General features: G+C 47.0%; 1 protein-coding gene across 1 annotated transcript in view; it reads right to left on the bottom strand.

The window, feature by feature from the left end:
* The window catches only part of GALNT2 (polypeptide N-acetylgalactosaminyltransferase 2), a 186,564-nt gene that overhangs the window by 20,768 nt on the left and 138,554 nt on the right, over positions 1–27,242 (bottom strand). Inside the window, exons 4-11 of the mRNA XM_061404791.1 lie at positions 21,932–22,030; positions 21,609–21,676; positions 21,292–21,357; positions 12,725–12,846; positions 11,651–11,738; positions 8,526–8,613; positions 7,384–7,487; positions 2,880–3,006 (exon numbers count right to left, since the gene is read on the bottom strand). Coding sequence (XP_061260775.1) covers positions 2,880–3,006; positions 7,384–7,487; positions 8,526–8,613; positions 11,651–11,738; positions 12,725–12,846; positions 21,292–21,357; positions 21,609–21,676; positions 21,932–22,030 — 762 coding nt within the window. The remainder of the gene's footprint in view (positions 1–2,879; positions 3,007–7,383; positions 7,488–8,525; positions 8,614–11,650; positions 11,739–12,724; positions 12,847–21,291; positions 21,358–21,608; positions 21,677–21,931; positions 22,031–27,242) is intronic.

Here is a 27,242-nt window from a genome sequence, read left to right as displayed (position 1 = left end):
AAAGCAACAGTTAGAACTGGACATGGTACAACAAACTGACCCCAAATAAGAAAATGAGTATAATAGCCAGGACATGGAAGCAACCTAGATGTCCATCAGCAGGTGAATGGATAAGAAAGCTGTGGTACATATACACAATGGAGTATTACTCAGCCATTAAAAAGAATACATTTGAATCAGTTCTAATGAGGTGGATGAAACTGGAGCCTATTATACAGAGTGAAGTAAGCCAGAAGGAAAAACATAAATACAGTATACTAATGCATATATATGGAATTTAGAAAGATGGTAACGATAACCCTGTATACGAGACAGCAAAAGAGACACTGATGTATAGAACAGGCTTATGGACTCTGTGGGAGAGGGAGAGGGTGGGAAGATTTGGGAGAATGGCTTTGAAACATGTGAAATGTCATGTATGAAACGAGATGCCACTCCAGGTTCAATGCACGATGCTGGATGCTTGGGGCTGGTGCACTGGGACGACCCAGAGGGATGGTATGGGGAGGGAGGAGGGAGGAGGGTTCAGGATGGGGAACACATGTTTTAAAATTATTAAATTAAAAATTAAAAAAAAATAAATAAATAAAGGCAGTTGAAGATTTGATACACATTTATCCATTAAATAATTAATGATACAAATGTTCTTATAAATGTTTAACGTATGAAAAAAAAAAAAAAAAAAAAAAGAAAATGAGTACGTCAAGCTGTCTATTGTCACCCTGCTTATTTAACTTATATTTAGAGTACATCATGAGAAACGCTGGGCTGGATGAAACATAAGCTGGAATCAAGATTGCCAGGAGAAATATCAATAATCTCAGATATATAGATGACACCACCCTTATGGCAGAAAGTGAAGAAGAACTAAAGAGCCTCTTGATGAAAGTAAAAGAGGAGAGTAAAAAAGTTGGCTTAAAGCTCAACATTCAGAAAACGAAGATCATGGCATCTGGTCCCATCACTTCATGGCAGATAGATGGGGAAACGGCGGATACAGTGTCAGACCTTATTTTTCTGGGCTTCAAAATCACTGCAGATGGTGACTGCAGCCATGAAATTAAAAGATGCTTACTCCTTGGAAGGAAAGTTATGACCAACCTAGACAGCATATTCATAAGCAGAGACATTACTTTGCCAACAAAGGTCCGTCTAGTCAAGGCTATGGTTTTTCCAGTAGTCATGCATGGATGTGAGAGTTGGACTATAAAGAAAGCTGAGCGCCGAAGAATTGATGCTTTTGAACTGTGGTGCTGGAGAAGACTCTGGAGAGTCCCTTGGACTGCAAAGAAATCCAACCAGTCCATCCTAAAGGAAATCAGTCTTGGGTGTTCACTGGAAGGACTAATGCTGAAGCTGAAAGTCTAATACTTTGGCCACCTGATGCAAAGAGCTGACTCACTGGAAAAGACCCTGATGCTGGGAAAGATTGAGGGCAGGAGGAGAAGGGGACGACAGACGATGAGATGGTTGGATGGCATCATTGACTCAAGGGACATGGGTTTGGGTGGACTCCGGAAGCTGGTGATGGACAGGGAGGTCTGGCATGCTGCGGTTCATGGGGTCGCAAAGAGTCGGACACGACTGAGCAACTGAACTGATGAGGAGTATGTACTCCTTATACTCATACACATGGAGAGGATGTGAATATTTATAAAGCATCCAACAGACTAGCACATATGAAACACTTTATAAATATTAGCTATTGTTGTCAAGTTCCAACTTTTAGATGGTGAAATACTTATACCCTGAATGTGACATAATTGAAGAAATTAAAGAGAACTGGACTTCAAAACTAACACATTCCACCTCCCTATCTTTTAGGTGAGTCCGCCAAGAGTGTGCAGCAAGGGCCTTGCTGAAGGCCTGATGATCCATGCGGCCCCCAGTTCTGAACCACGGTTGTTTCCTCCCCATATCTCCAGCGAAAGGACTCCCGGGCTGTAAAATACACTGGCAAAGCTTCCCTTCTAAAAAACAGTGGGGTTTTTCCCTTTAAAAAAGCATACAAAGCAATGTCTTGTGTATTTTAAAAGACTGTTTTCTGAAACCCCAGGCTTTGCTGGTAGCTATCAGGCTTTGATTTGAAGTGTTTGATCTGTCTCTACAAGAGGTTTCTGAGAAGAGTCTTACAGTGCCCTAGAGGAAAATGTACATAATACTGTTTGATTTTGTAGAGGTTGTCATGTAAGAACATATTTTTGTTTCTAACAAAGAGAAATGAAGTTTAGACAACATCCGGGAAATGATATACTTTTTGGGAGAAGGCAATTTGGTCAGAAGCATTATATGATATTTGGCTTCTGTTAAAGTTTCCCTGAACGTATATTCTCTATGCTAAGAAATCTAGTTTCTGTACAATACAGAACACTGTGCAATCTGTACTTAATATAGGTTTTAAAATGCCACGTGAAACATAAACTAGTCATCCCCCACCTTAAGCATGCCCACCCTACTCTGAGGCTTCCTGTGTCTGTAGGGGCACCGCGTCAGCCAAGTGTGTGATCTCCAGCGTGGGTGTCACCAAGGAGTCCCCGCTCACTCTCTCCTGTTCATCAGTAAACATGCCTGCCTGGCCCCTGCCCTCTGCCACCCGCACCATCATTTCCTCTTGGTGTCATCCTTGCCATCCTCTGGCCAGGGACCAGAAGAACCCTTCTAAAGTGCAAAACAAAGGAGTCTAGTAGCTGCTTAAAACCCACAGGAGCTCCCTGCTCCCGAATCAGACAGTGCGATGCGCTGTCCTCAGTCCCTACAGCTGCCCCGTCATCCCCGAGGGGCGGCCCCTTGCAGGACATGTTCCCACACAGCCCACAGTCAGGCCTGTGCGGGGCCGGTCAGCAGTGCTCAGGGCCTTGCCGGGCCTCTTGGCCACTTACCGGGCGAAGACAGTGCCGCTGCCTCCCGGGAAGGTGTAGGGGTGCTGCTTCCTGAACACGTGTCCCACGCGGCTGCAGGGGATGATCTCCAGGCTGCCGCCACACTGCCACACGCGGAACGAGATCTCTGAGGTGGGGAAGACATGGTGACCGAGGGCCTGGGCTGCCCACGGGTGCAGATGCCCACCCCACCTCCAGGGCCTGAGGCAATGCCAACAGGGAGGACCCTTTTCCCAGTGGGTCCTTAAATGTCCCCTGGGGGGACATCTGACACTAGTCTCTAGAGTCCAGGGCACAGTCAAGGACGTATGTGTGTGGGGGGATGCAGGTGCATATCACATCATCCTGCTGTATACCTTAAATATATACAATTTTAAATTGTCAGTGAAACCTCAATAAAGATGGAGAAAAAAAGATTGAATGAAATATCCTGAAGATTGAATGAGGGTGTCTGCACAGCAGTGGTATTATACAGACAATATAAAGTAGTGTAGATAAAGTGAATAATTTATGCCCAACAAACTACCCATACTGGGACGTTTACTATCTTAGATTTTACCACTGAGCAGAATTACAGATGCCAGCTCTATCTGTGTCACCAAATTCCTTGTTTTCATGAAAGAAGTCTATTCCAAATTTTAAAGAAAGTAAGAGCACACTTGAAATATTTTTCAGATTCAGACTAGAAGCCCTAGGACAAGACTGATTCCCTGACCTACTGTGAACACAAGACTCCTGGCAGTAGAGCAGGCACCCCTGTAACATCAGCAACACTGTGGATGAGACTCGGCCCAGAACTCCCCTCTGACTGGTTCTCCACAGTGGAGTATTACTATGCTTCCTAAGGATCCAAGTTAGAAAAGGCAACCAACTGTGCCCGAATGTCCACGATCAAAGGCATGAAATGCCCACATCAGCCCCAGTGTAGATGTAAGAGGCAACTGTGTTCACCACCTTCCTCTAAGACTTAAGTGCCCAGAGCGTCCGCATGCACCTGAACTTCCTCCATCCGGGACAAAAACAATGTCTCCCCTTAAATCGCAAAACTTATCTCATCCCTGTGCACCAGCAGGTGTCCAGCCAGCCAGCCAAGTCCAGTGACCAATGCTGCCCGAAGAACAACCAGACCTGGGAGCCACCCCAGCTTTCAGCAGCCAGTAGCCACCAGGCCAGCAAGGCTGCTCTTCACCCGAGTCAACACGGAGCCTACCCGAGGACTCAGCACCTGCTCTTCACCCGAGTCAACACGGAGCCTACCCGAGGACTCAGCTGCTCTTCACCCGAGTCAACACGGAGCCTACCTGAGGACTCAGCACCTGAGCAAGCAGCCGCGGGTCATGACACGTGCACACACATGCAGCCCAGAGCACCACGCTTGGGAGCAGCCTGGACGCGGGGAGCCGGCCGGGCTCCCGTCCTGATCGCCACCCACTCTGAGCAGGGACGTGACTGAACTCGAGAAATAGGTTACACAGGAAAATCAAGATATGAAATGATGGAGGGTTAGACTTCGTTTTTCTGAAAGACTTCCTGAGGTTGGTATAAAAGGGTCTTTCCTCAGCATCACTCTGCACCCCTGACAACACGCAGGGGAGTGAGACAGAGCGGCACACGCAGTCACTGCTGCCAGCGCTGACGGCTCAGAGCCAGGTGGGTTCCCGCGGAACACAAGGCCTCGTGTGGCAGCAGGTGCCCAGGCTGTGGCCAAAGGCATGTGACACCCATGCGAGAGCAGGGCAGCAGGAATCTCTACTGGGACCAGTGAGTGGAAGCCCCAAACACCTCCCTGTGTAGCAGTTTGGGGATTTTAATGACCACTTCCCTCATCATATTAGAAATGTGTGGTCATAACCACCAAGTCTGCACAGAGTGTTGAACAAAACTTGACTAGGAGGCTCTCTGTATCTAAGGAAATAAAATTCAAAGATATAGTTGCCTATCTGGAAAATTCAAAACTCAGGGCCACGAAGACTCCCTGGCTCCTGTATGGGGAGCCTGTTAAATCAGTAAGGGAGCCATTCAGAGACCTGGTGGGAGAGTTTTAAGGCCACGAACAACTACAGTTATGTTCAACTGATTTCACTGGGTTCCGACGAGGGATGACTGATTACTCAGGAAAACATGGTGGTTATAATTAGGCAGTTTGTGTCTGTATCTTAGCTCTACTAACAATAAGCTCGAGACCTCAAGCAAGACCTCAGTCCCTTCCAGAAAGCATGAAACGAAATGATGCACTGGGGGTGGTCAGCATCCTTCCTAAGGCTGTGGGGATGGGCTGAAAAGGACAAATAACATTCCTAAGGAGTCTAACCCCTACATCCCACAGGGGCCAGAGGTAGCATTCTTTGTCCTTTTTATTTATTTAAAAAAAAATTTTTTTTTTTTTTTTTCCTTTTTGGCCACAATGCAAGGCTGTGCGATCTTAGCTCCCCAACCAGGGATTGAACCTGGTGCCACAGCAATGAAAGTGCTGAGTCCTAACCACTGGGGAACTCCCTCTGTTTTTTTTTAAGTGCTTTAATTAGATTTACACTGTAGGTCAGGAAATCTGGGAGCACTAGTAGATTTGGTGGGGCATCCCAAGAGCGGGTGTTTGGATTTGACTCGGGCATCCCCACTCCCTGACTCTCCTAATAGGTACCCCCATCAGCCCTCAGGCTGGACAACCACAGTGGGTGTGCATGCAGCACCCAGAAAATCAGTCTGAGCAGTGCCAAGATGCGAGAAAGACTCATTGCAAGCTCCTCCTGCTGAAACCCTGTGCCTGTTTAATCTTGATGGGAGAAGACCCTCCAGAGTGGCCATGTCAGAGCCCGTCACGGGAGGAGGTGCCACAGTGCCAGCAGCACCCAGACCACATTACCCCTGACCTTCTTCCCCATCCACCATGTGTCACCCCACCTGAAGCCCTTCTAGGGAACCTCGCACACGGCACAGGTACTTAAACATACAAACCAAACCAACAATAAACCAGGTAACGAGAAAGAATACCTCCCCTCCCACTGGTCTCCAAGTGCAAAGTCTCCTTTGACATTTGATTTGGGAGAATGGCATTGAAACATGTATAATATCTTATAAGAAACGAATCGCCAGTCCAGGTTTGATGCAGGATACAGGATGCCTGGGGCTGGTGCACTGGGATGATCCAAATGGATGGTATGGGGAGGGAGGTAGGAGGGGGTTCAGGATGGGGAACACGTGTACACCCGTAGCGGATTCATGTTGATGTACGGCAAAACCAACACAATATTGTAAAGTAATTAGCCTCCAATTAAATAAATTCAAATTAAAAAAAAATACTCTTTCTACATTCTGATGCTTTAAAAGGCTGGCTGCCTCCGTCTACCGTAACCTAATGGCACACAGCAAACCCCGCTCTACTTTGCTACCAGGTGGTGATCCTGGCTGGCTGGGCTGCCCCAGGGGTGCCAGCAGGGCAAAGGTGACTCGGAATTCCCTTCGGGAGATTAACAATCCTTCTGAAGCCTTCTGTGCTCAGAAGATTTCAATCAAGCCCTGCCTCGCTGTCAGTGTATCATTAAAAAAATCCAAAAGGCATCTGACTCAGGTCCTTTCTCCGGGTGTAGTCACTGAATCTAAGAAGCTTTCAAAATCTACCAAGGCGATAACCTCTCTCCACAAAGGAGACGCTATCACTCACATTAATATCATAAAATGAGAGAAAAATAACAGGCTTGTCTAACCTAGTCTTTTCTTTTAAACAAACAAAAAAATCAAAGTCTCTGTTATAAGTAAACATGACTGCAAGTGATAGCAGCATCCTTCTTCTCTCCTCCTCCCCAGCGGAGAAAGTAACTCAGCAGCATTCAAAGGCGAGGACACTCAGCTCAAAAACTCCCAGTGAAACAAACAAAACCCCCTAAACAAAAAAATAACACGAAACAAGAGTCCTTCTGTATTTATGCAGTAAATTCGATGCAACTGCCAATAAAGACCAAACTCTATACAATTTAATCATCCCTAATCACTGGTAAAAATGATTTGCATGCACTACAAACAAAAACAAAACAGAACCGTCCCTGCCCCATGATTATAATTCAGCTAGTCTAACAGGCTTTGCTGGGACTCCTATGTGTCTAAAAATGAGTCTTAGAGCCTCAAGTGTTCCCCCAATTTTTGTCAGTCTGTTTTCCAAACTCCTGAATTCGGATGACATTAACAAGTATGCAATTTCCTTCCAAGACTCTGTATCTAGCATCCTACATTCTTAAGGAAACACATTCTAATGCCCAACCCAAGACACTTTTAAGATTAAAAAGGGTGCTATTTATACTTTATAAGGGGACTAATTATGTCTGTTACATGGTCACTTTAATGTTTCTATAAACCTTTTCCAACTGGCACCTCCATACTACAAACTCTCACTTAATAATTTCTCCAAAACTTCCACTTTTCATTTCTACCCCTTGGTTGGCAAGAAAAGACCATGGTTTCAGCAGAATGGAAACAGTTTGGTGTCCAAAGACACAAGGCTCATACGTACCCAGGTTTTCTCCTCCCCACACATCCATCATCATGTCATACTTCCCCAGCTCTTCAAAATAGAACTTATCCATCACGAACAACCCTCCAGCAATCATAGGGGTTCTACAGAGGCAGAGAGGGTAGGAGAAAAGAGAGGTCGAAGGTCATGGTTAGATCACCAGCATTCTAATGCCAAGGTCAAGCCTGAAAACAAGACTTAAAAACAACAGCACAGCCTGGTCCTTAGCTCAGAGCTCTAGGGGCCCTTCTCAGCTTGACCCCTGCTGGCTTCAGTGCCCTGCTCAGATGCTCCCAAGTGCGAGGGGCTGCACGGAGCCTCCCTACGTGAGAGCAGCTGCTGGGCTGGGACGCTTGCTAGTGTGCCCCAGGCTAGTACTCGGCTTTTCTGCGCCAGGTTCCTTGGAGGATTACAAACAATAACAGGCTTAAAGCACCCAGCGCACACAGGAAACGCTTGATGATACTAGCTACCCTTATTCTTATCCTCATCACTGGACAGCTTCTTCCTCTGTTGGAGGAACCATCATCTTCTCGTTTCCTCTCAGCCTGGGTACAGGTCAACAGTGGAGCCCCAGCCCTGTCTCCATGGAGTCACTGTGAGAAGTCCAGGCCCCATGCTGCTGGAGCTCCCTGCTGACGGGGGACAAACACCACAATGTAGACAGTGACGGTGTCCGCAGGAACCCCCTGAACTAGGTGTTCCCGGACAGGCATCCCCACCACACCTGGGGACCCCGCCCAGCTGGCAGTGATACAGGTGCCTCCTCCGCACAGAGGGCAGAATCCGGTGAATAAGGGCGCTGACCGGGGGCAGCGGTGGGGCTCACCCTGGCTGCCCACCTCTCTGCCCAGACCCTGAGGGCAGCCTGAGATCCCATCCTGTGTGGAAAATGCTCTACATTATCAGCACAAAGGACGTGGAACTGGCAGATCTGATGTATTTAAGTACAAGAAAATAAATCTCAAAGTACTTTATTCTACAAGCTGTTGGCAGAGACTCTCCCTTGAGTGAAGATGAGGGCAAGTGAGGGTGTGGCTGGAGACAAGAGCGCGACTAGGTCCCGAGGGAACGTGAGGCTGGAGCCTGACGTCTCACCTGTGACCTCAGAGAAGGGAACCTGAAGGACGCCTGGCACTTACTTTATGGGAGCGACGGGGTTCCCTTGCCGGGACCGTCTCTGCTCAGGGGTCATGTAATCCCATTTGAACACCAAGTTCCAGTCAAAACCTGCAGGTCACAGAAGAGAAAAGAAACACAGGACGCTGTAAGCACGGGCTGCATGCTGCTGGTACTTCCGTCCCGGGTATTTGGATGGATTCACTGAAAACCAAAGGAAAAACAGAGACGATGCAGGGGGAAGAGAGAGACTGTGCAGTAGACTGGGACGCAGAGACCAGAGGGCTGGGCACACGTTGAAATCCTTCCCCAGGAAGCTTATCCAACACACAAACTGTGGGGCAGGTTTTCCTAAAACCAAAAAGTGTAAGTGTGAAATAAGGAAACTGGAGTCTGTGAGGTAATACCCAAGGGCTGTAAGGAGGTGAGAAAGAAGAGGGATGGATTAAAAAATCTGCCAGGCACCCCCTAACAAGGTCCCAGGGGAGGAGAGAGAGAGAGCAGAGAGGATAAGAGTACGGGTTCCTGGGCCGCAAATTGGGTCCCTTCAGTGTCTCCTGGTTGCAGCTGAGCCGCATGGCATGGGATTTCACCAAATCCTCTCGGAATGCACCTGGCCCAGCCCTGGGGCAGCATGGGGCTGCACCCATGCAGGTCACCTCACCATCCACATCTGCTCCACCACAAACAGCTGCTGCGGGAGGAGAGCCCAGCACAGCTCAGCTCCTGCAAATTCTTGAGGGGTAAGACAAACTGGACAGTCACACCAAGGATGACAGTGACAGCCGAGGGCCTGAACTGGAAAGCCCCAAACACGCTTACCATTTACTAAGAACCTCCGCAATCTTGTCTCCCAACCCAAGTGCCTCCTCCCAGCATGACTGCCCTCAGGTGAGGCTTTGGGTGGGAGCCTCCCAATCACAGCCCTGGCCTCCTCCAGCCACCCCAAGTGGCTGCACGATGCTCACCCCTTTTCTCAGGCAGGGGTGCTGAGGGGCAGAGGGGACATGGCCTGCCCACGACAACACGGCCTGGAAGAGGCACCAGAGCCCCGGGCTCCCTGGCGGGGCCCAGTGTTCTGCTTTCTAAGGTTCCATCTGATGTCTCAGTTTTACTGTCTTCTTTTTTAACTGTCGCTTGACCCTCAGTTGTGTGTCTGTCTGGAATAGTCCATCTTCTAATCAGTTCAAAATGTTAGAGATGGAAAAGAAGCCCCTCAGCTTACATAAAGAAACTGGGGTGCCGGGCTGTTGGAAGAAGAGTTCCCTCATCTGAGGTGTGAAGAATCAAGAGTGAATAAATCGCACACACGGAAGGCAAAGGTTCTGATGTCTCTCTTGTTTCTCTCTTTACAGTAGGCTTTGCTGAGTTCTTGGCTCTTAGCTGAGTTCTGAGAGGACAGGCTGCCAACCAGCTGAGTTTCAGAACTTGAAGCATTTACCACTGGGCCGTGCAGAAGCCTGCATGCCCCAGGTCACCCCACAGACAGTCCTGGGTCACAGGAGAGCCTGCGGGCCCCAGGTCACCCCCACAGACAGTCCTGGGGTCACAGGAGAGCCTGCGGGCCCCAGGTCACCCCCACAGACAGTCCTGGGGTCACAGGAGAGCCTGCGGGCCCCAGGTCACCCCCACAGACAGTCCTGGGTCACAGGAGAGCCTGTGGGCCAGAGGTCACCCCCACAGACAGTCCTGGGTCACAGGAGAGCCTGCGGGCCCCAGGTCACCCCCACAGACAGTCCTGGGTCTCAGGAGAGCCTGTGGGTACCAGGTCACCCCCACAGACAGTCCTGGGGTCACAGGAGAGCCTGCGGGCTCCAGGTCACCCCCACAGACAGTCCTGGGTCACAGGAGAGCCTGTGGGCCAGAGGTCACCCCCACAGACAGTCCTGGGTCTCAGGAGAGCCTGTGGGACCCAGGTCACCCCACAGACACACAGTCCTGGGTCACAGGGACAATAGGGCTGGCTCCTCAGGGCCAGCTAGCATGAGTCCTGTGTACCCATCAGCTTTGTGAAGCTCCTCATGAAAACAGCAGCTCTCCAGGTGGAGTCCAGGAGCCCCTGGGGTCCTCAGGTCCTTTCTGGAGGTCTGTAATACTGAAACTCCTTTCATATTTATATTAAGGCTTTACAGGCCCCTTTCGATCTCATTTTCCCAAAGTGCAGGAAGGAGTTTTCTGGAAGCTTCAGGACAGGAGGCGTCAGTGCACACGGGCAGCGCAGGTGTGCCTGCATCACTCCCTGTTCTCACCATCAGCCTTACTTTCTAACACAGCAAATGCTCATCAGCACAGCCCACGTGAACGGAGTTCTTTGGGGCCTTCGATAGTTTTCAAGATGGTAAGGACTGCCAGTGCAGGAGCCACAGGAGACATGGGTTTGAGCCTTGGGTCGGGAATATCCTTTGGAGGAGGAAATGGCAACCCACTCCAGCATTCTTGCGAGGGTAATCCCACTGACAAAGGAACCTAGAAGGCTGCAGTCCACGGGGTCTTGAAGAGTCAGACATGACTGAGCACAATAAAGACAAGATCAGACACCTCACTATGGCGCTTTGTGGGGGGTGGCTTTTACCGGCACACTCAAGACATAAGGGCCCTTGCAAAACTAGTGGCATCATTCAGACAAAAGGGTCCCCAGAAGGAGGCGGGACGTGGTGGCTAGTGGGGAGGGGTGACAGTCAGGCCACAGGAGGGGTGGGCCGTGAAGGAGGCAGGACGTGGTGGCTAGTGGGGAGGGGCTGACAGTCAGGCCACAGGAGGGGTGGGCAGTGCAGGCCTGGGGGCCCAGAAATCAGGGCAGAGCCAGGTGGATGGGTTTCCAGCAGGAGATGGAGGCTATAAGGGGATGGTGGGGTGTAGAGGACACACCCGTCAGCCTGGCATCTCTCCACCAGCTCCCATGGGGATGGCTGTGTACACCAAGCCACACATCCCTGCAGCCATGTAAGTCCAGCAGATAAGGATGGGAACCGTGGAGGCAGTCTCAGGGAGGCCAGGCTGCTTCTGTCCCCTTACGAGCCCTGTGGCTTGAGCACAGGCGCGTTCTTGGTGGGGACCTGCAGGGCCGCATGCAGGTGTTATCGCTGCCCCTGACCTGAGATGGAGCAGCACTGAGCCGCACACAGGCTGGGCCCCAAGCAGCACCTACCGCCTTTTAAGTCCGCAGACGCGCCCACGTACTGAAAGTTGTCCATGTTGATGACATCAATGATCGGGGACACGACACGGGTCCTGTCCTGAAATGCAGGGGAGGCAAGAGCAGGTGTCAGGACCAACCAGGACCTGCACGGGGGAGGCCTGAGCGTCAGTGCCCAGAGGGAGATCCCTGCCCCCAACACCCGCCGCCCCACACCCTGGGGTTTGCCCCCTGGCTTGGCACCCACAGCCCTGCACTGTGCTGGGGGTCAGGAGCACAGAGCACGTGGCCCCAGAGGAGGTGCCAGGGGGTGTGGGTAGCCCTGTACATGTTCACTGGTGGAGAACAACTACCTCCTGGGACTGTTCCTGGTTTTGTTTTATTTCCCTAACAGCCAAGAACAAATGTCAATTTTTATTAACCCCAAAGAAGAAATTAAGAGTGGCTGATAGCATCTCAGCAAGCATTAGCATGAGACTATGTAGTGAGGATTACAACACGTCATTTGAGTTATTTCATTTGTTATTTCATGTTTCATGATTTGCTGCTTATCTGCATTCCTGACTATGGTACAAAAAGAATGACTTGTTCCTTTAATATTTCTCCAGCACTTTCATTACATTTGCTTTATTGTCCCAAAGAAGCTCTTTCTTAGTAGGAAGAAAAGAAAGTCAATAAAACAAGCAGATGGCAACAGAGATGTCACAAGAGGCCGAACATAACACTAGAGATAGCATTTCTAGGAGGCAAAGGTGAGCAGTCCCCGCTCACCTGCTGGCCTCATGCGTCCCTGTGTGGCTGGGGCTGCCCCTGCCCACCAGCCACAGCCCGGGTCTCAGGGTGGCAAGGCCAGGCTGGGGGCCCTGCCGCCTCTGTCCTCAGCACTCTACCTGCTTTGAGCTCAGAATGGGCGCAAAGCTCCGGGCAGGAAAGGAAGACCCTCCGAGGGGCGGGCTGTCTTAGACGATCCAGACTCGCAGCAGCCTCTGCTCACCCTCCCCTGTACGTGCCAAGCGGTTTTCCCCTACTGACAGATTCCCACAGTGGACGAAATCGCCCAGAGGCCCGTCCCGGCCGCACCCTCACCTCAGCCACCCTCTCCAGGAGGGGCTCCAGCCAGCGCTCGTTGCACTCGCAGTGGCTGTCCAGGAAGGTCAGCACCTTGGCCTGCGCCGCGTCGGCCCCCCGCACCCGCGACCTCATCAGGCCTGTGGAGTGACAGCACAAGCACGTCAGGGGAGAAACCGAGGGAACCCAGCACCCGCACCCCTCACGCAGCCCTCTCCCTGGCACAGACTTTACCACCAACATTTGCGGAGGGATCAACACCACCTTGAGGTCACCCAGATAAAGACTTTTTTTTTAAAGCTCACTGGATGACTGAGAAAACAACTTGAAAAACCGCCTTCTGAGGAAGGCTTTTACATAATTGAAGTCTCTACCAAGCAACTGAAATGTGTAACTTCCGAAACTACTTTCATGGCAACAGAGTTTTCCAATTAACTAGGGTAAGAAATGTGTTACCCAGACACTTCAAGTGCTAATGCAGCCAATTTTAATGGCAATAATTTAATGATAATAGTGTTGTGAATGTCTTTGTCTTCAAAGACTTATCACAAGCCAAATTAACATAAAAGATAAAGCCCAGTTGTTTGACTTTTACACAAAATTAGTTATACTATTTGGTCACATTAAAAAATTTATATACTTGTGATCTGCTGATTATATACACCTTTTATTATCACACAAAGTCTTCTCATACATAGTATATTCATCACTAGATGCTGGGAATAAATACATGGAGACGATGAGAATATTCCCAACCAGTGAGGACACTACGGTGTTGTATGTTCTTTACACAGTACAGCAGTCAAAAAGGGTTTTCAGTGATTCTTAAAGACCTGAATGCTAGAGCAGGAAGATCGGGCAAACAATTTCTGGGTTTGGTATTATGAAGTAGCAAACCATGTTCCAGAGAACAAGTATAAACTCTGAGCAAAATGGAAAATCCAATTTTGGAAAGGGCTCGAGTAGCCAAGGGCAGGCAGAAACTAGAGGGCTGCTGCTGCTGCTAAGTCACTTCAGTCGTGTCTGACTCTGTGCGACCCCATAGACGGCAGCCCACCAGGCTCTCCCGTCCCTGGGACTCTCCAGGCAAGAACACTGGAGTGGGTTGCCATTTCCTCCTCCAATGCATGAAAGTGAAAAGTGAAAGTGAAGTCGCTCAGTCGTGTCCGACTCTTAGCGACCCCATGGACTGCACCCTACCAGGCTCCTCCATCCATGGGATTTGCCAGGCAAGAATACTGGAGTGGGGTGCCATTGCCTTCTCCAACTAGAGGGCATTCAACCCCTAAATGAAGAGAATTAGGGATTTCCCTGGTGGTCTAATGGTTAAGAATCCACCTTCCAGGGCAGGGGATCTGGGTTTGACCCCTGGCTGGGGAAGTAAGATCCCACGTAGTGGGGACAACCAGGTGCATGTGCACAGCAGGAGAAGCGCGTGTGCTGAGACTAGAGAGAAGCCCCTGCGAGCCATGCCCAGAGAAAGGCCGAGGACCAGAGTGAAGACCAGTGTAGCCAAACAATAACAATAATAAAATCACATGGACCGAAAGTTCTCTTTACATGGGATTTCCCCCTAGTGTTACTCTCTAATCCACTGCAATGCAGCTGTTTGGGGTTGAAGTATCAGAGGGTAGAGTCTGGGGTTTCTAGAGTGGCTGAAACAGAACGAGGAGATCCTGGGAGGGATCTGGTGATCCCTGAAATCCTTGGCTGACTCCTGACCTGCAGGCACAGAGGAGACCCTAAAGAGTCCATGAAGATAAACAATTAGAAGACAGAAAGGACGGAGATTTCTGCTGGAATCAAGTTCTGGCACTCGAGTTCTGCCAAGCTAGAAGGGTTTGGTAAACACCGCAGTTCTACAGAAACTCCAGCAGGGACACATTAGGAATACAGACTATGTCTCAGGAATAAGGGTTTCACCTAAGACACACTCATCCTAGTGAAGCATAACGACAAACCTACACAAGTTCAAGGTCATAAGCTGGTTATTTAATTAACCATATATAACAAAGATCTTTCTCTAGAGAAAGATAACAGAATCTAGTGTCTCTACATGACGAAGGCAATGGCACCCCACTCCAGTACTCTTGCCTAGAAAATCCCATGGACGGAGGAGCCTGGTAGGCTGCAGTCCATGTGGTTGCTAAGGGTCAGACACGACTGAGCGACTTCACTTTCACTTTTCACTTTCATGCATTGGAGAAGGAAATGGCAACCCACTCCAGTGTTCTTGCCTGGAGAATCCCAGGGACAGGGGAGCCTGGTGAGCTGCTGTCTATGGGGTCACACAGAGTCGGACACGACTGAAGTGACTTAGCAGCAGCAGCAGTGTCTCTACAACATATCATTCACCATTTCCAACATAAAATAAAAAAAATTAGCAGACATGAGAAGAGAAAAATGTATTCCATATTCAAGAGAAAAAAAGTCAATAGAAACATCCTGAGATGATTCAGATGTTGCAATCAACAGATGAGGATTTTAAAGATGCTATTATAATAACTTTATCCAAGAACTCCAAGGAAATGATGATTGGAATGAGCAAACATGGGGAATCTCAGCATAGAAATGGAAACTACAAGAATTAAATGGATATTCCTGAACTGAAAACTGCAATTGTCTGAAATAAAAAATTGACTGGGCTGAATAGTAGATTAACCATATCAGTGAATTTGAAAATGGATCAATAAAGACTGATCTATCTGGTGAATACAGAGAATAATACTGAAAGATAAAAAAAGCTGAAGCAACCTATGGATAATATCAAGTGGTATAACACATATGTACACCTAGAGGCCAAGAATGAGGCATGAAACAATATGTAAAGAAATAGGAGGCCAAAGATTTCCCAAATTCAGTGAAAACTTCAACTTACAAATTCAAAGGGGTCAGCAAATCTGGAGCAGGATAAAGGCAAGGCAAATCAAATATAACCAGGTCACAGTCAAAATGCTGAAACCAAAGATAAAGAGACAGTCTGCAAATCAGCAAGAAGAAATACCCTGCAGCAGACAAGGAGCCAGCAACACGGACGCCTACACATGAGCAGAGAGACAGAGATCAGAGGCAGTGGGGCAGTGTGTTCACAGTGCTGGAAGACAGACGAACGGTCAGCTCAGACGCCTACACGTGAACAGAGAGACATAGGCGAGAGACAGTGGGGCAGCATGTTCACAGTGCTGGAAGACAGACGAAGAGTCAGTTCAGACGCCTACACGTGAACAGAGAAACAGAGGCAAGAGACAGTGGGGTGGCGTGTTCACAGTGCTGGAAGACAGACTAACAGTTCAGACGCCTACACGTGAGACAGAGAGACAGAGATTGGAGACAGTGGGGTGGTGTGTTCACAGTGCTGGAAGACAGACGAGTGGTCAGCTCAGACGCCTACACGTGAACAGAGAGACAGAGGCGAGAGACAGTGGGGCGGCGTGTTCACAGTGCTGGAAGACAGACTAATGGTCAGCTCAGATGCCTGCACGTGGACAGAGAGACAGAGGCCAGAGACAGTGGGGTGGCGTGTTCAGTGCTGGAAGACAGATGAACGGTCAGCTCAGACGCCTGCACGTGGACAGAGAGACAGAGGCCAGAGACAGTGGGGTGGCGTGTTCAGTGCTGGAAGACAGATGAACGGTCAGCTCAGACGCCTGCACGTGGACAGAGAGACAGAGGCCAGAGACAGTGGGGTGGCGTGTTCAGTGCTGGAAGACAGATGAACGGTCAGCTCAGACGCCTGCACGTGGACAGAGAGACAGAGGCCAGAGACAGTGGGGCGGCATGTTCAGTGCTGGAAGACAGACGAATGGTCAGCTCAGACGCCTACACATAAGCAGAGAGACAGAGGCCAGAGGCAGTGGGGCGGTGTGTTCACAGTGCTGGAAGACAGACGAATGGTCAGCTCAGACGCCTACATGTGAGCAGAGAGACAGAGGCCAGAGGCAGTGGGGCGGCGTGTTCACAGTGCTGGAAGACAGACGAATGGTCAGCTCAGACGCCTACACGTGAGCAGAGAGACAGAGGCCAGAGGCAGTGGGGCGGTGTGTTCACAGTGCTGGAAGACAGATGAATGCTCAGCTCAGACGCCTACACATGAGCAGAGAGACAGAGGCCAGAGGCAGTGGGACAGCGTGTTCACAGTGCTGGAAGACAGACAAATGGTCAGCTCACAATTCTACTCAGAGAACACACTCTTCACTAACAAAGGAAAAAGAAAGGCTTTTCAGACAAAGAGAAAGTGAGAGATTTTATTTCCTACAAGAAAAATGAACTTTTAAAGGTTCTCTGGGCTGGAGGGAAATGACATTAGTCAGAAAGCTGAATCTAGGGAAAAAAATGAAGATACTAGAAACAAAAAATACAAGGATAAATTTTACAGTCCATTTATATATTCTAATTTCTTTATAAGATAACATTATTTAAATCAAGTGTTTTAACACTGTATTTTGGGGTTTAAACCATATCATAACAACAAATGAAGGAAATATATGACAACAATAATATACAGGACAAGAGACAGAAATGGAATTAATTGTTGCAAGGTTTTACATAAAGTTGTAATTGACTCTAAATAGACTGTTACAAGTTAAAAATGTATGTTCTAACACTCAGAGCAACCAGTATAAGAACTGCATAGCTAAAAAGCTACAAAAAATATGAAAATGGAACACTAAAATAAACAAAAATTACTTCAAACTACATTACCAAGCTATAGCAATCAAAACAGTATGTCCTTGGCCTAAAAATAGGTATATAGGTCAATGAGACAGAATGGAGAGCCCAGAAATGAACACACACACACATATGGCTATTAATTTACAACAAAGGAACTAAGAATACACATGGAGAAAGGATAATCTCTTTAATAAATGGTGTTGGGAAACTGGACAGCCACAAGCAAAAGAAAGAAACTGGACCCCTATCTTACATTATACACAAAAACCAACTCAAAATGGATTAAGGGTCTGAAAATTAAGGCTTGAAACCATAAAACTTCTAGAAGAAAATATAGGTAAGCTTCTTAACATTCAGTTCAGTTCAGTCATTCAGTCGTGTCCGACTCTTTGCGACCCCATGAATGGCAGCATGCAGGCCTCCCTGTCCATCACAACTCCTGGAGTTCACTCAGACTCATGCCCATCAAGTGGTGGCAATAATCTTTTTTAAAATTTGACACCAAAGCAAAGGCAGCAAAAGCAAAAACAATGGGAGTACATCAAAATAAAAAGCTTCTGCAGAGCACGCACACACACACACACACACGCACACAGAGAAACTTCATAAAATGAGAAGGCAACCTATAGAACGAGAAAAAGTATTTGGAAATCACGCAACTGATAAGAGATTAGTGTCCAAAATACATAAAGAACTCATACAACTCAATAGCGAAAACAAAAACAAAATAATCTGATTAAAAATAGGCAGAGGAATTGAAAAGACGTTTTTCCAATGAAGACATATAAATGGACAACACGTACATGAAAAGGTGCTCAACATAAAGGGTATTATAATTATGTAATTATAATCACATTTTATCATATAATTATATAACCATATAACTCATATCATATAATTATATGGTATGTATTTTATGATATCCATATCATATAATCATAATTTTATTATATATAATCATAATTATAATCATAATCATCAGGGGATTCAAACCAAAACACCTCACACTTCACAGAATGTCTGTCATCAAAAAGACAAGAGATATCAAGTGCTGGTAAGGACGTGGAGAAAAGGGAACCCTTGTACAGTTTGTAGGAATGTAAATATGTGTATTCACTATAGAAAACAGTATGGACAGTCTTCAAAAATTAAAAGTAGAACTACCGTACGCTCTAGCAATTCCAAGGAAATAAAAATCACCAGTATTATTTACAATAGCCAAGACACTGAAGCAAACTAAATGTCCACTGATAGACAAATGGATAAAGAAAATGTCACACACACACACACACTCACACACTGCCATTTGCAGCAACAATATGGATGGATCTTGAAGGCATAATGCTACACGAAAAAAGTCAAACAGAGAAAAAGACAAATACTCAGTGAGCTCACTAATATGGGAATCTAAAAAAATTATCTCAACGATAAAGAGAACAGATTGATGGTTGCTAGAGGGAGGGAGCCCTCAAGAGTACTAGAGTACTCTTGCCTGGAAAATCCCATGGACAGAGGAGCCTGGTAGGCTTCAGTCCATGGGGTCGCTAAGAGTCGGACACGACTGAACAACTTCAATTTCACTTTTCACTTTCATGCACTGGAGAAGGAAATGGCAACCCACTCTAGTGTTCTTGCCTGGAGAATCCCAGGGACGGCGGAGCCTGATGGGCTGCCGTCTATGGGGTCGCACAGAGTCGGCCACGACTGAAGCGACTTAGCAGCAGCAGCAGCAGAGGGAGGGGGATGGGTGAATGTGGTCAAAAAGTACAAGTTTCCAGTTAATGAGATAAAAGTTCTGGGATGTGATGTGCAGCGTGGTGACCGTAGTTAATAATACTGTTTTGTATATTTGAAAGTTGCTTTGAGAGTAGATCCTGAAAGTTCTCATCACAAGAAAAAGAACTTGGAGCTGTGTGAGGTGATGGGTGTTAACTAAGCTTACTGTGGTGATCACTTCACAATATATACATACATCAAATCACTATATTGTATACCGCAAATGAATACAATATTTTATGTCAATTATATATATCAATAACCTGGAAAAAATCAATTAATCAGGCAGGACAGTAGGAACAAAGGAACAAAAAGCACATGGGACAAATTGAGAACTCGGCTTATGAACATGGTTTTGGCCCCACTACTGTCATTAAATAGCTGGATGATCTTGAAAACGCAACTTAACTTCTTTCAACCTTAATGTTTCCATCTGTACAACAACTAGGTTTTCAAACTTTCAAAGTACATCGGTATTATCAAAATGCAGATGCCCAGGCCCCACCCCTAGACATCTAAAAATTCTAATTCAGTTGTGGGTAGCATCCAGGAATGGTCTTCTTTTAGGTTCCCTAGGTGACTATAATCAAAAGCCAGGTAAGGAACGCTGGCACAATTAACTCCCAGCACTAAACGACCCCAGGATTGCTCCTTCGCTGTAAGATTTCAAGCAGTTGGCTTGCTCTGTCATCTAGCAGCATTGTTGTGAGCACTTCTGTATATGTTTAACTATATGGGATACACACACACAGGCACACACACATTTGTGTGTGTATTTTTTGACTCAACTATCTCATTCCTCATGTGTTCCACATAGGTCTATCACAATCTGGCTTCCCACAGCTGTTCCTCTTCATTCTTTCCCAAAACAAGGTGGGTTCTCCTCCACATGAACAGCCTAACTTGAAGCAAATGGCAAGTTTCTTTTAGAAACACTGCTTTTGATTTCTAAGCAGGTTAAAGGCACTCTGATACGGCTAGCATGCAGTTTGCCAGTTACAACGGCCAACATGAAAGATAATTTTTCTTTTTTTTTTTCCTCTTCACCTTTTTTCCCCGTGCCAGACGACACTTTGGTTTTGATTTCAACAAGTTATTATGTAACTTCTTTGGGGGCAAGTACAGTGCAAGATTTTGGTTTAATCAAAGCTTGAGTCCAGCAAACAGTTTGCTTAGCGGCAAGGCTGACCCCATTGTTTATGCATCACGAACATCTGGACTGGTGATCTTTGTTGGTTAAAATATGATGTTGATGACATCGCCCTAACAGGCTCACCCACTTTATTGGCTGATGAGATTCTTGCTAAGAAAGACTGACTCCAGCTGGAGCACACAGGGGACCAGATGAAAGACAGTGTTCACTGATCACAGGGCACAGCCACCACTCCAGGATCAACAGTCATCCTCAAATAGCAAAAACAGCACATAGTTTAAAGCTCTGCCGTTTTCCCTACAGAAAGGTTCTCAGGACCCTGGAAGAGCCAAGAATCCAGCCATTAGCTCTCGACCAGCATGGATGCACTGGGTGTTAATTACACTGTGATTTCAGTTTCCTTTCCAGACACTTCAAAGTAATGCTTTCCCCTCTGGAGTCTCTCTTACAACTGCCAATAAAGTGGACTGGATGAGCCCAGCTCCAGCAAAGACAAGACTGACAGCAGGTTTCAAGGCTGGCATTTGCAAATCCAATAAGCATGTAATTACAGTGCTCTTTCCCCTTTTTGGATGGTTCACCTTGGGCAAGCTGTCAAACTTGAATCCCAGTTATTTTATCAGATGCCTGAAGCATGGAGTCATTAAAGTTCTCATTACTAAATCTCAGTTTTTCTTCTTAATTCTAGTACTCAAGGGACTTGATAAGATTTCCTAGGTTGTGAAAGAGAGAAGCCAGTTTTCTAAATACATAAATAACAATGTAATTTGAACTCTAGCCCTCGTGCACAATTTCAATTAGGTAAGCTTTTAATGTCCTTCCTATGTTTGCTGGGAGAGGCTCCCAAGAGGCTGTGCTGGAGGGAGGCAGACAAAAGACCAGACAGTTAATTGTTCCTGTAGCTGAAATGTTTCTTCACATTATTACTGGGTTCAGGAAAAGTCAGAATTCAACTGTTTTAGTATTGAATTAAGAGAAGTCTTACCTTCTCGCCGATCATTTCGAAGTACACGTACTTTCTCAATTTTCCCCAAAAGAGCTCCGTCTTCAGCTGGGAAAAGAAAAGAAGCAAAGCTTTTGAACCTCAAGTTTACAAAGGGCTTGGGGGGCAGGGATGGTGATTCTCCATCACCTATGGGCTGATGAGCCCCTTGGGGTTTCAGAGAGGCCCTCTTTCTGCTGCTCCCACTTCTTGAGGCCTTTTCTTCAAACTTGTCCTTAGCATCCACAGCCCAGAAAGGCTGGGGCCCAGGAGAAGGGCCAGAAGGAGGGGGTGGGGGTGGGGGATCGGTCTCTACTTACGGTCATTGCTGTAGTCATCCACCAAGATGATTTCTTTTATCAGGTGGGGCGGGCTTTTCTTAAGGACACTGAGGAAAGGCAGAAAGATAAAGTTGCAGGCCTTTCAGGGGTGTGATGGGGGTGGGAAACTCTCATCCCCTGGCCCCAGTCCTGGATGGAGGAGCTGCCAGCCCCTCCTGTGCTGCACAGTCAGGAGACCTGTCTGCTCCCCCGGACAGCCCTTGCCTGGCTGTGCTGGGCACTTGGCTCTTGCTCTGCATCCCTGCCGGGGATGCCCCTCTAAGCTTCAGTGGGTGGGAACGGGTGGCAGGTGTGGGCCTCACCTGACCACTGTCCTCAGCAAAGCTGACCTGGCTTCATTGTGAAATGTGATGACCACGCTGGTGGCTGGCAGATCTACCCGCCACTGCTTCCGCTGACACCTACAGGAAAAGAAAGAGGGACCTGAACCATGAGATGGGACAAACCCCAGCGAGCCCCGACAGCACGGGCAGCTGGCCCTGCAGGACAGCACTCAGGGGTGAACCTGCCGTTTGTAGGAGGCACTGGCCTATTATGAGATGCAGTGACAAGGGTACATCAGGAAACAGAAAAACACAACCAAAGCAACAGTTTAAGAGATGAAAGATTTCAGCAAAAAGTAACATACTGAGAACATCTTTCTAATGTGTTAAAAAAAAAAAAAGTGTTTCGAAACAGTGAATTCCCATTCAGTGGCACATGCTGATACACCTATATAGACGTGCTTTTCACAACTCACAGCGGTTACTTCTGAGGCGTGGAATCAACCGTGTGATGCTGCTCTTTTCTTCTCTCCTACTTTGCCTGCAGCAAGCATGTGGGTTGCTGGGATTCTTAGCTGAGCTGTATTTGGTATCCGGCTCTACCCTGGTCCTGGATCGCAGGACACACACCCCTCCCCTTGCCAGACTGTGTCGTCCTAGGTGCCAGTCCTGCAGGCTGCTGTGGGAGAGGGGAGGATGGTTGGGCCTTTGAGCCCATCAGCTCCCCTTCTACTTCCAGCAGCACTGAAAGAACCTGGGACCAGGCTGAATAAAGTCCCTGCAAATTGTGGGCAGACTGCAACAGGCACTTCTCGAGTCTGCACTTCTCTGTCTGCATTTCCCTGCAGACAGACACAAGGCTGTGAGGGCCCAGAAAAGCTGTTTCAGAACACAGGACTCTAGAGCCCTGGGCTGAAGATGCTGAGCCAGCACCCACTAGGCAACAGCAAGGACCAGCAAAGGGAGGTCGGGCTCAGCAGGAACAACATAAGGGACACTGCAAGTCCCTCGAAAGCTCCGTGACCTCGAAAAACACGCCAGCAGAGAGGTGATGCTCCAGAGAATCCTGAGAGAACAAGACCCCAGGCAGGCTTATAGCTCTTGAGGACTGCTGCGAACAAATTATGGCATGAGGGCATTCAGGATTCATCAGGCTGGTGGTACTACTGATTCTAGCTGGGAAAAGCGGTGAGGACAGACAGCTAAAGCCTTTTTGGCCTCTGGAAGCAGCTCTTGGCCCGAGGTGGAGACAGCGATGATCTTGCCTGCAGTAGGGTGGGGACCATCAGTCAGCCACCAGGGACGCGGTCCCCTCCACACTGTGCTCACCATCTGGGATCCCTGCACTGGTATCAAAGAAGGTGGAACACTTTCCGTTGGGCCAATATATTTTCAAGAGTTTGTTTTACTCTCGGGACTTTCCTGGTGGTGCAGTGGCTAAGTGCTCTCAAGGCAGGGAGTCTGGACTCAACCCCGGGTCAGGGCACTAGATCCCACATGCCACAACTAAGAGTTCTCATGCCACAACAAAGACCCCACCGCAGTCAAACAAGTATTTTTTGAAGAACTTGTCTTACTCTTTAGCTCTTAATGTAATTGACCACAGCTGCAAATGATCTGCTCCCAGAATTAAAACTATTCATCTTAAAGATGAGAAATGAGTAGGAAAAGGAGAAAGATTAATATATTTGGAGCTCAGCAGTGCCTTAAAGGAAAATGGTTGACACATTATTTTCCCTCAGGATTGGGAAAACTATTTCAGAGAGCAAATTTTGAAAATGAGCAAGAAAAGCAGTACAATTAAAAAGCAATTAGGTCAGATCACAAAATGGGCTTCTGTTTATTTTAGTTATATGGATAGCTGGATTTTAATTAACTATGAGAAAATGACATACCAGTCACTGTTGGGGAAAAGAATGCATTCTGGAATTAATGTCAAGTCTTTAATGACAAGTAGATTGATAGGCTAGGGTTTTTTTTTTTTTTTTTTTTTTTTTCAGTTTTAAGAATTTGTTGATTGTTAGATTAAGGAAGTAAGAATCTGCAAGGTTCAACTGTAAACAAATGACCAACAAATGTCATTCCCAAGAACCTAATCGGCAACGCTAATGAAATAAGAACCCCAGGATAGGAGCCAATACTCTCTGCAATCAGACCCCACTTCACACAGTTGAGGGGGGTGCTTTGCTGAGCTGAGCAAATTTACTGAACTCTGTCTGGTGCAGCCACGTGAAAAATCAAAAGGAGAGAAGGGAGCATTTTTCAGGCTCAAATCATAGTAAACTCAGCCGATGCAATCACGTCCTATTTCCTCGTTTTCTGTCTCTCTGCAGGAAGCCTCGTCTTCCACGAGCATTTGGCATTCTCAAGGGGCTTTGAACACATTTTTCAGAACACAGCATTCATACCATTTTATTAAAATTCCTCTCCAGTCATAAGGCACCAAGTTTTGCTAGGAATTGGCAATTAGGAAATTTAAGAGGTATATCCTATTTCTAAGGTAAAGAGGGATGACAAGTAAAAACTGGGAAATAACTCATACCTTGTGAGTTTAAGAGTGTTATATGTATGCATATGAATTCAGATCCTAAGTCTTCACACTGAGCCAAGAAAAAGGAGGGGTTGTTTGAAGAATTTCTTTAAAAAGAAACAGAATAAATCTTGCACGTAAAGAGCTCTGTCGCTGCCAAGCAGTCTTCTCTGCTTCAGAGCTGGTGAAAGAACGCCTGCCTGATATAGAAACCCACTAGGGCGGCTAGCTGTCAGGGGCACCTTCATCCTGGAGCTTCTCTGAGAACTGAGCAGAAGCCGGGGCTTATTTGGCAGCAGCAGCATGGAGAGTCTGCAGTCAGTTCTGTTCTCCCTCCCAGACGATGCAGCTGAGGCAGTGTGATGTGGAGGATAGCTTTGGGTCAAGTTCACTTAAGTTTCCATGGGTCATTCTGGTAATTTCCTGTCAAGTGGGGACTTTAAAAAACTGGACACACAATGATTTTTAAAAATATCTTATTGAGCTTTAAATTTCTGTGAGACCAGACGGCCATCGTATCTGATCTTTCAATCAGCTGATGTCTAGTGCCCTGAGCACCTGAGCCCTCAGGGTGCAGAAGGAACGTGTCTCTGGGGAGGCTTGTCTCTGATGCAAATGTTATACGTAGGTTTGGTCGAGACACTGATGAAATATTCAACCACCACACGTCCTCAGACTGGGAAGTTAGGGGCTCCGTTTAATAACATTGAAGGCTGCCCCATGTTGTGGAAAGGGGTACAGAAATATGCTGTTTACCCCATGCCTTCAACCTACCTCCCAGCCCCACTGATGGTCTGGCCTGTGGTAACCTTGGTAACTGAGTGATCTGAGGCACTGCATCCTTCTTCATCTGTGAAACTGGCCCTTACAATTTTGCATGGTTAATGGGACAATCAAGAAACAAAGAAGGACTCTGAATACTGGAAAGGTTGCTGTCATCCTAATAAGGGTTATCATATGCACTTGGCTGCTGTGTATCAACAGGCATCTACCCAGGCATCTTCTACCAAGCACCTGGGGCTCAATCCCTCTCTGACACCAGCAGGGTCCCCAGAGAGGGCTGTGAAGACCCCACTACCCTAAGCATTCAACACCAGCCCGTGGTCTAATCACGCCCTGGGGTCCCACGTAGGGGTAAATTTCCGGCAAATGGGGACCCTGGATGTCAGTCTCCATGGCAGCAGAGTCTTGCTGTGTGTCCAAAGTGGGCCTTCTAGCTGGGTCTCAGCTTCCCATGAAACACCTGGAGGGGAAATACCAGGATCATTCACAGTATTTCAAGGTTCTGGTTGCTGTCATGTGTATTTCTCTTTAGAAATTATTGACCTAAATAAATTTTAGAAATAAATTTTGGATTTATTCTGTGATTTTAACTGGAGTCTGCCCCTGAGAGACAAATCTAGCTTTGATTTGCTGACAACAAAACAAAGCAAAGCATGGGGAGAAAAATAAACAAGCAAAAACAAATTCAGTTCAGTTCAGTCACTCAGTCATGTCCAACTCTTTGCAACCCCATGTACTGCAGCATGCCAGGCCTCCCTGTCCATCACCAACTCCCGGAGCTTATTCAAACTCACATTCATTGAGTCCGTGATGCCATCCAACCATCTCATCCTCTGTCGTCCCCTTCTCCTCCTACCTTCAATCTTTCCCAGCATCAGGGTCTTTTCCAATGAGTCAGTTCTTTACATCAGGTGGCCAAAATATTGGAGTTTCAGCTTCAGCATCAGTCCTTCCAAAGACTATTCAGGACTGATTTCCTTCAGGATGGACTGGTTGGATCTCTTTGCAGTCCAAGGGACTCTCAAGAGTCTTCTCCAACACCACAGTTCAGAAGCATCAATTCTTCAGCGCTCAGCTTTCTTCATATTCCAATTCTCACATCCATAAATGACTACTGGAAAAACCATAGCCTTGACTAGATGGACCTTTGTTGGCAAAGTAATGTCTCTGTTTTTTAATATGCTGTCTAGGTAGGTCATAGCTTTTCTTCCAAGGAGCAAGCATTTTTTAATTCCATGGCTGCAGTCACCATCTGCAGTGATTTGGAGCCCCCAAAAATAAAAGTCGGCCACTGTTTCCCCATCTATTTGCTATGAAGTGATGGAACCGGATGCCATAATCTTCGTTTTCTGAATGTTGAACTTTAAGTCAACTTTTTCACCCTCCTCTTTGACTTTCATCAAGAGGCTCTTTAGTTCTTCTTCACTTTCTGCCATAAAGGTGGTGTCATCTGCATATCTGAGGTTATTGAGATTTCTCCCAGCAATCTTGATTCCAGCTGTGCTTCATCCAACCCAGCATTTCACATGATGTACTCTGCATATAAGTTAAATAAGCAGGGTGACAATATACAGCCTTGACATACTCCTTTTCCTATTTGGAACCAGTCTGTTGTTCCATGTCCAGTTCTAACTGTTGCTTCTTGACCTGCATACAGATTTCTCAGGAGGCACATCAGGTGGTCTGGTATTCCCATCTCTTTAAGAATTTTTTAAAAAGAATTTTCCACAGTTTGTTGTGAAAAACAAATTAGCAAAGCTAAGGATCAAGTCTTGGACCATGATCAACTCAGGCGTGGTAATGAGTATCCTGTGGCCTACTGGGGAGAGAGGCAGCAGGCCTGCTTTTTCCCAGGTCGTCACCACCACCACCATCATGGTTACGTCTGTGAGATATCGTAAACATAAAATCTAGAAGATGTTATACAAGCACCTAAGCACCCTCCACTCCATTTTTTCAAATCTTAATACTCTGCAACACTGGTACCTGATTAAGATTTTTTAAATGAAATAAAACTCGACATGTAATAGTTAAAGA

The sequence above is a fragment of the Bos javanicus genome, chromosome 28 (genome assembly GCF_032452875.1).
Source record: "Bos javanicus breed banteng chromosome 28, ARS-OSU_banteng_1.0, whole genome shotgun sequence".
NCBI classification, from domain to species: domain Eukaryota; kingdom Metazoa; phylum Chordata; class Mammalia; order Artiodactyla; family Bovidae; genus Bos; species Bos javanicus.
The sequence above is the reverse complement of the archived record's forward strand: the minus strand, read 5'-3'. Positions and strand labels throughout refer to the sequence as shown.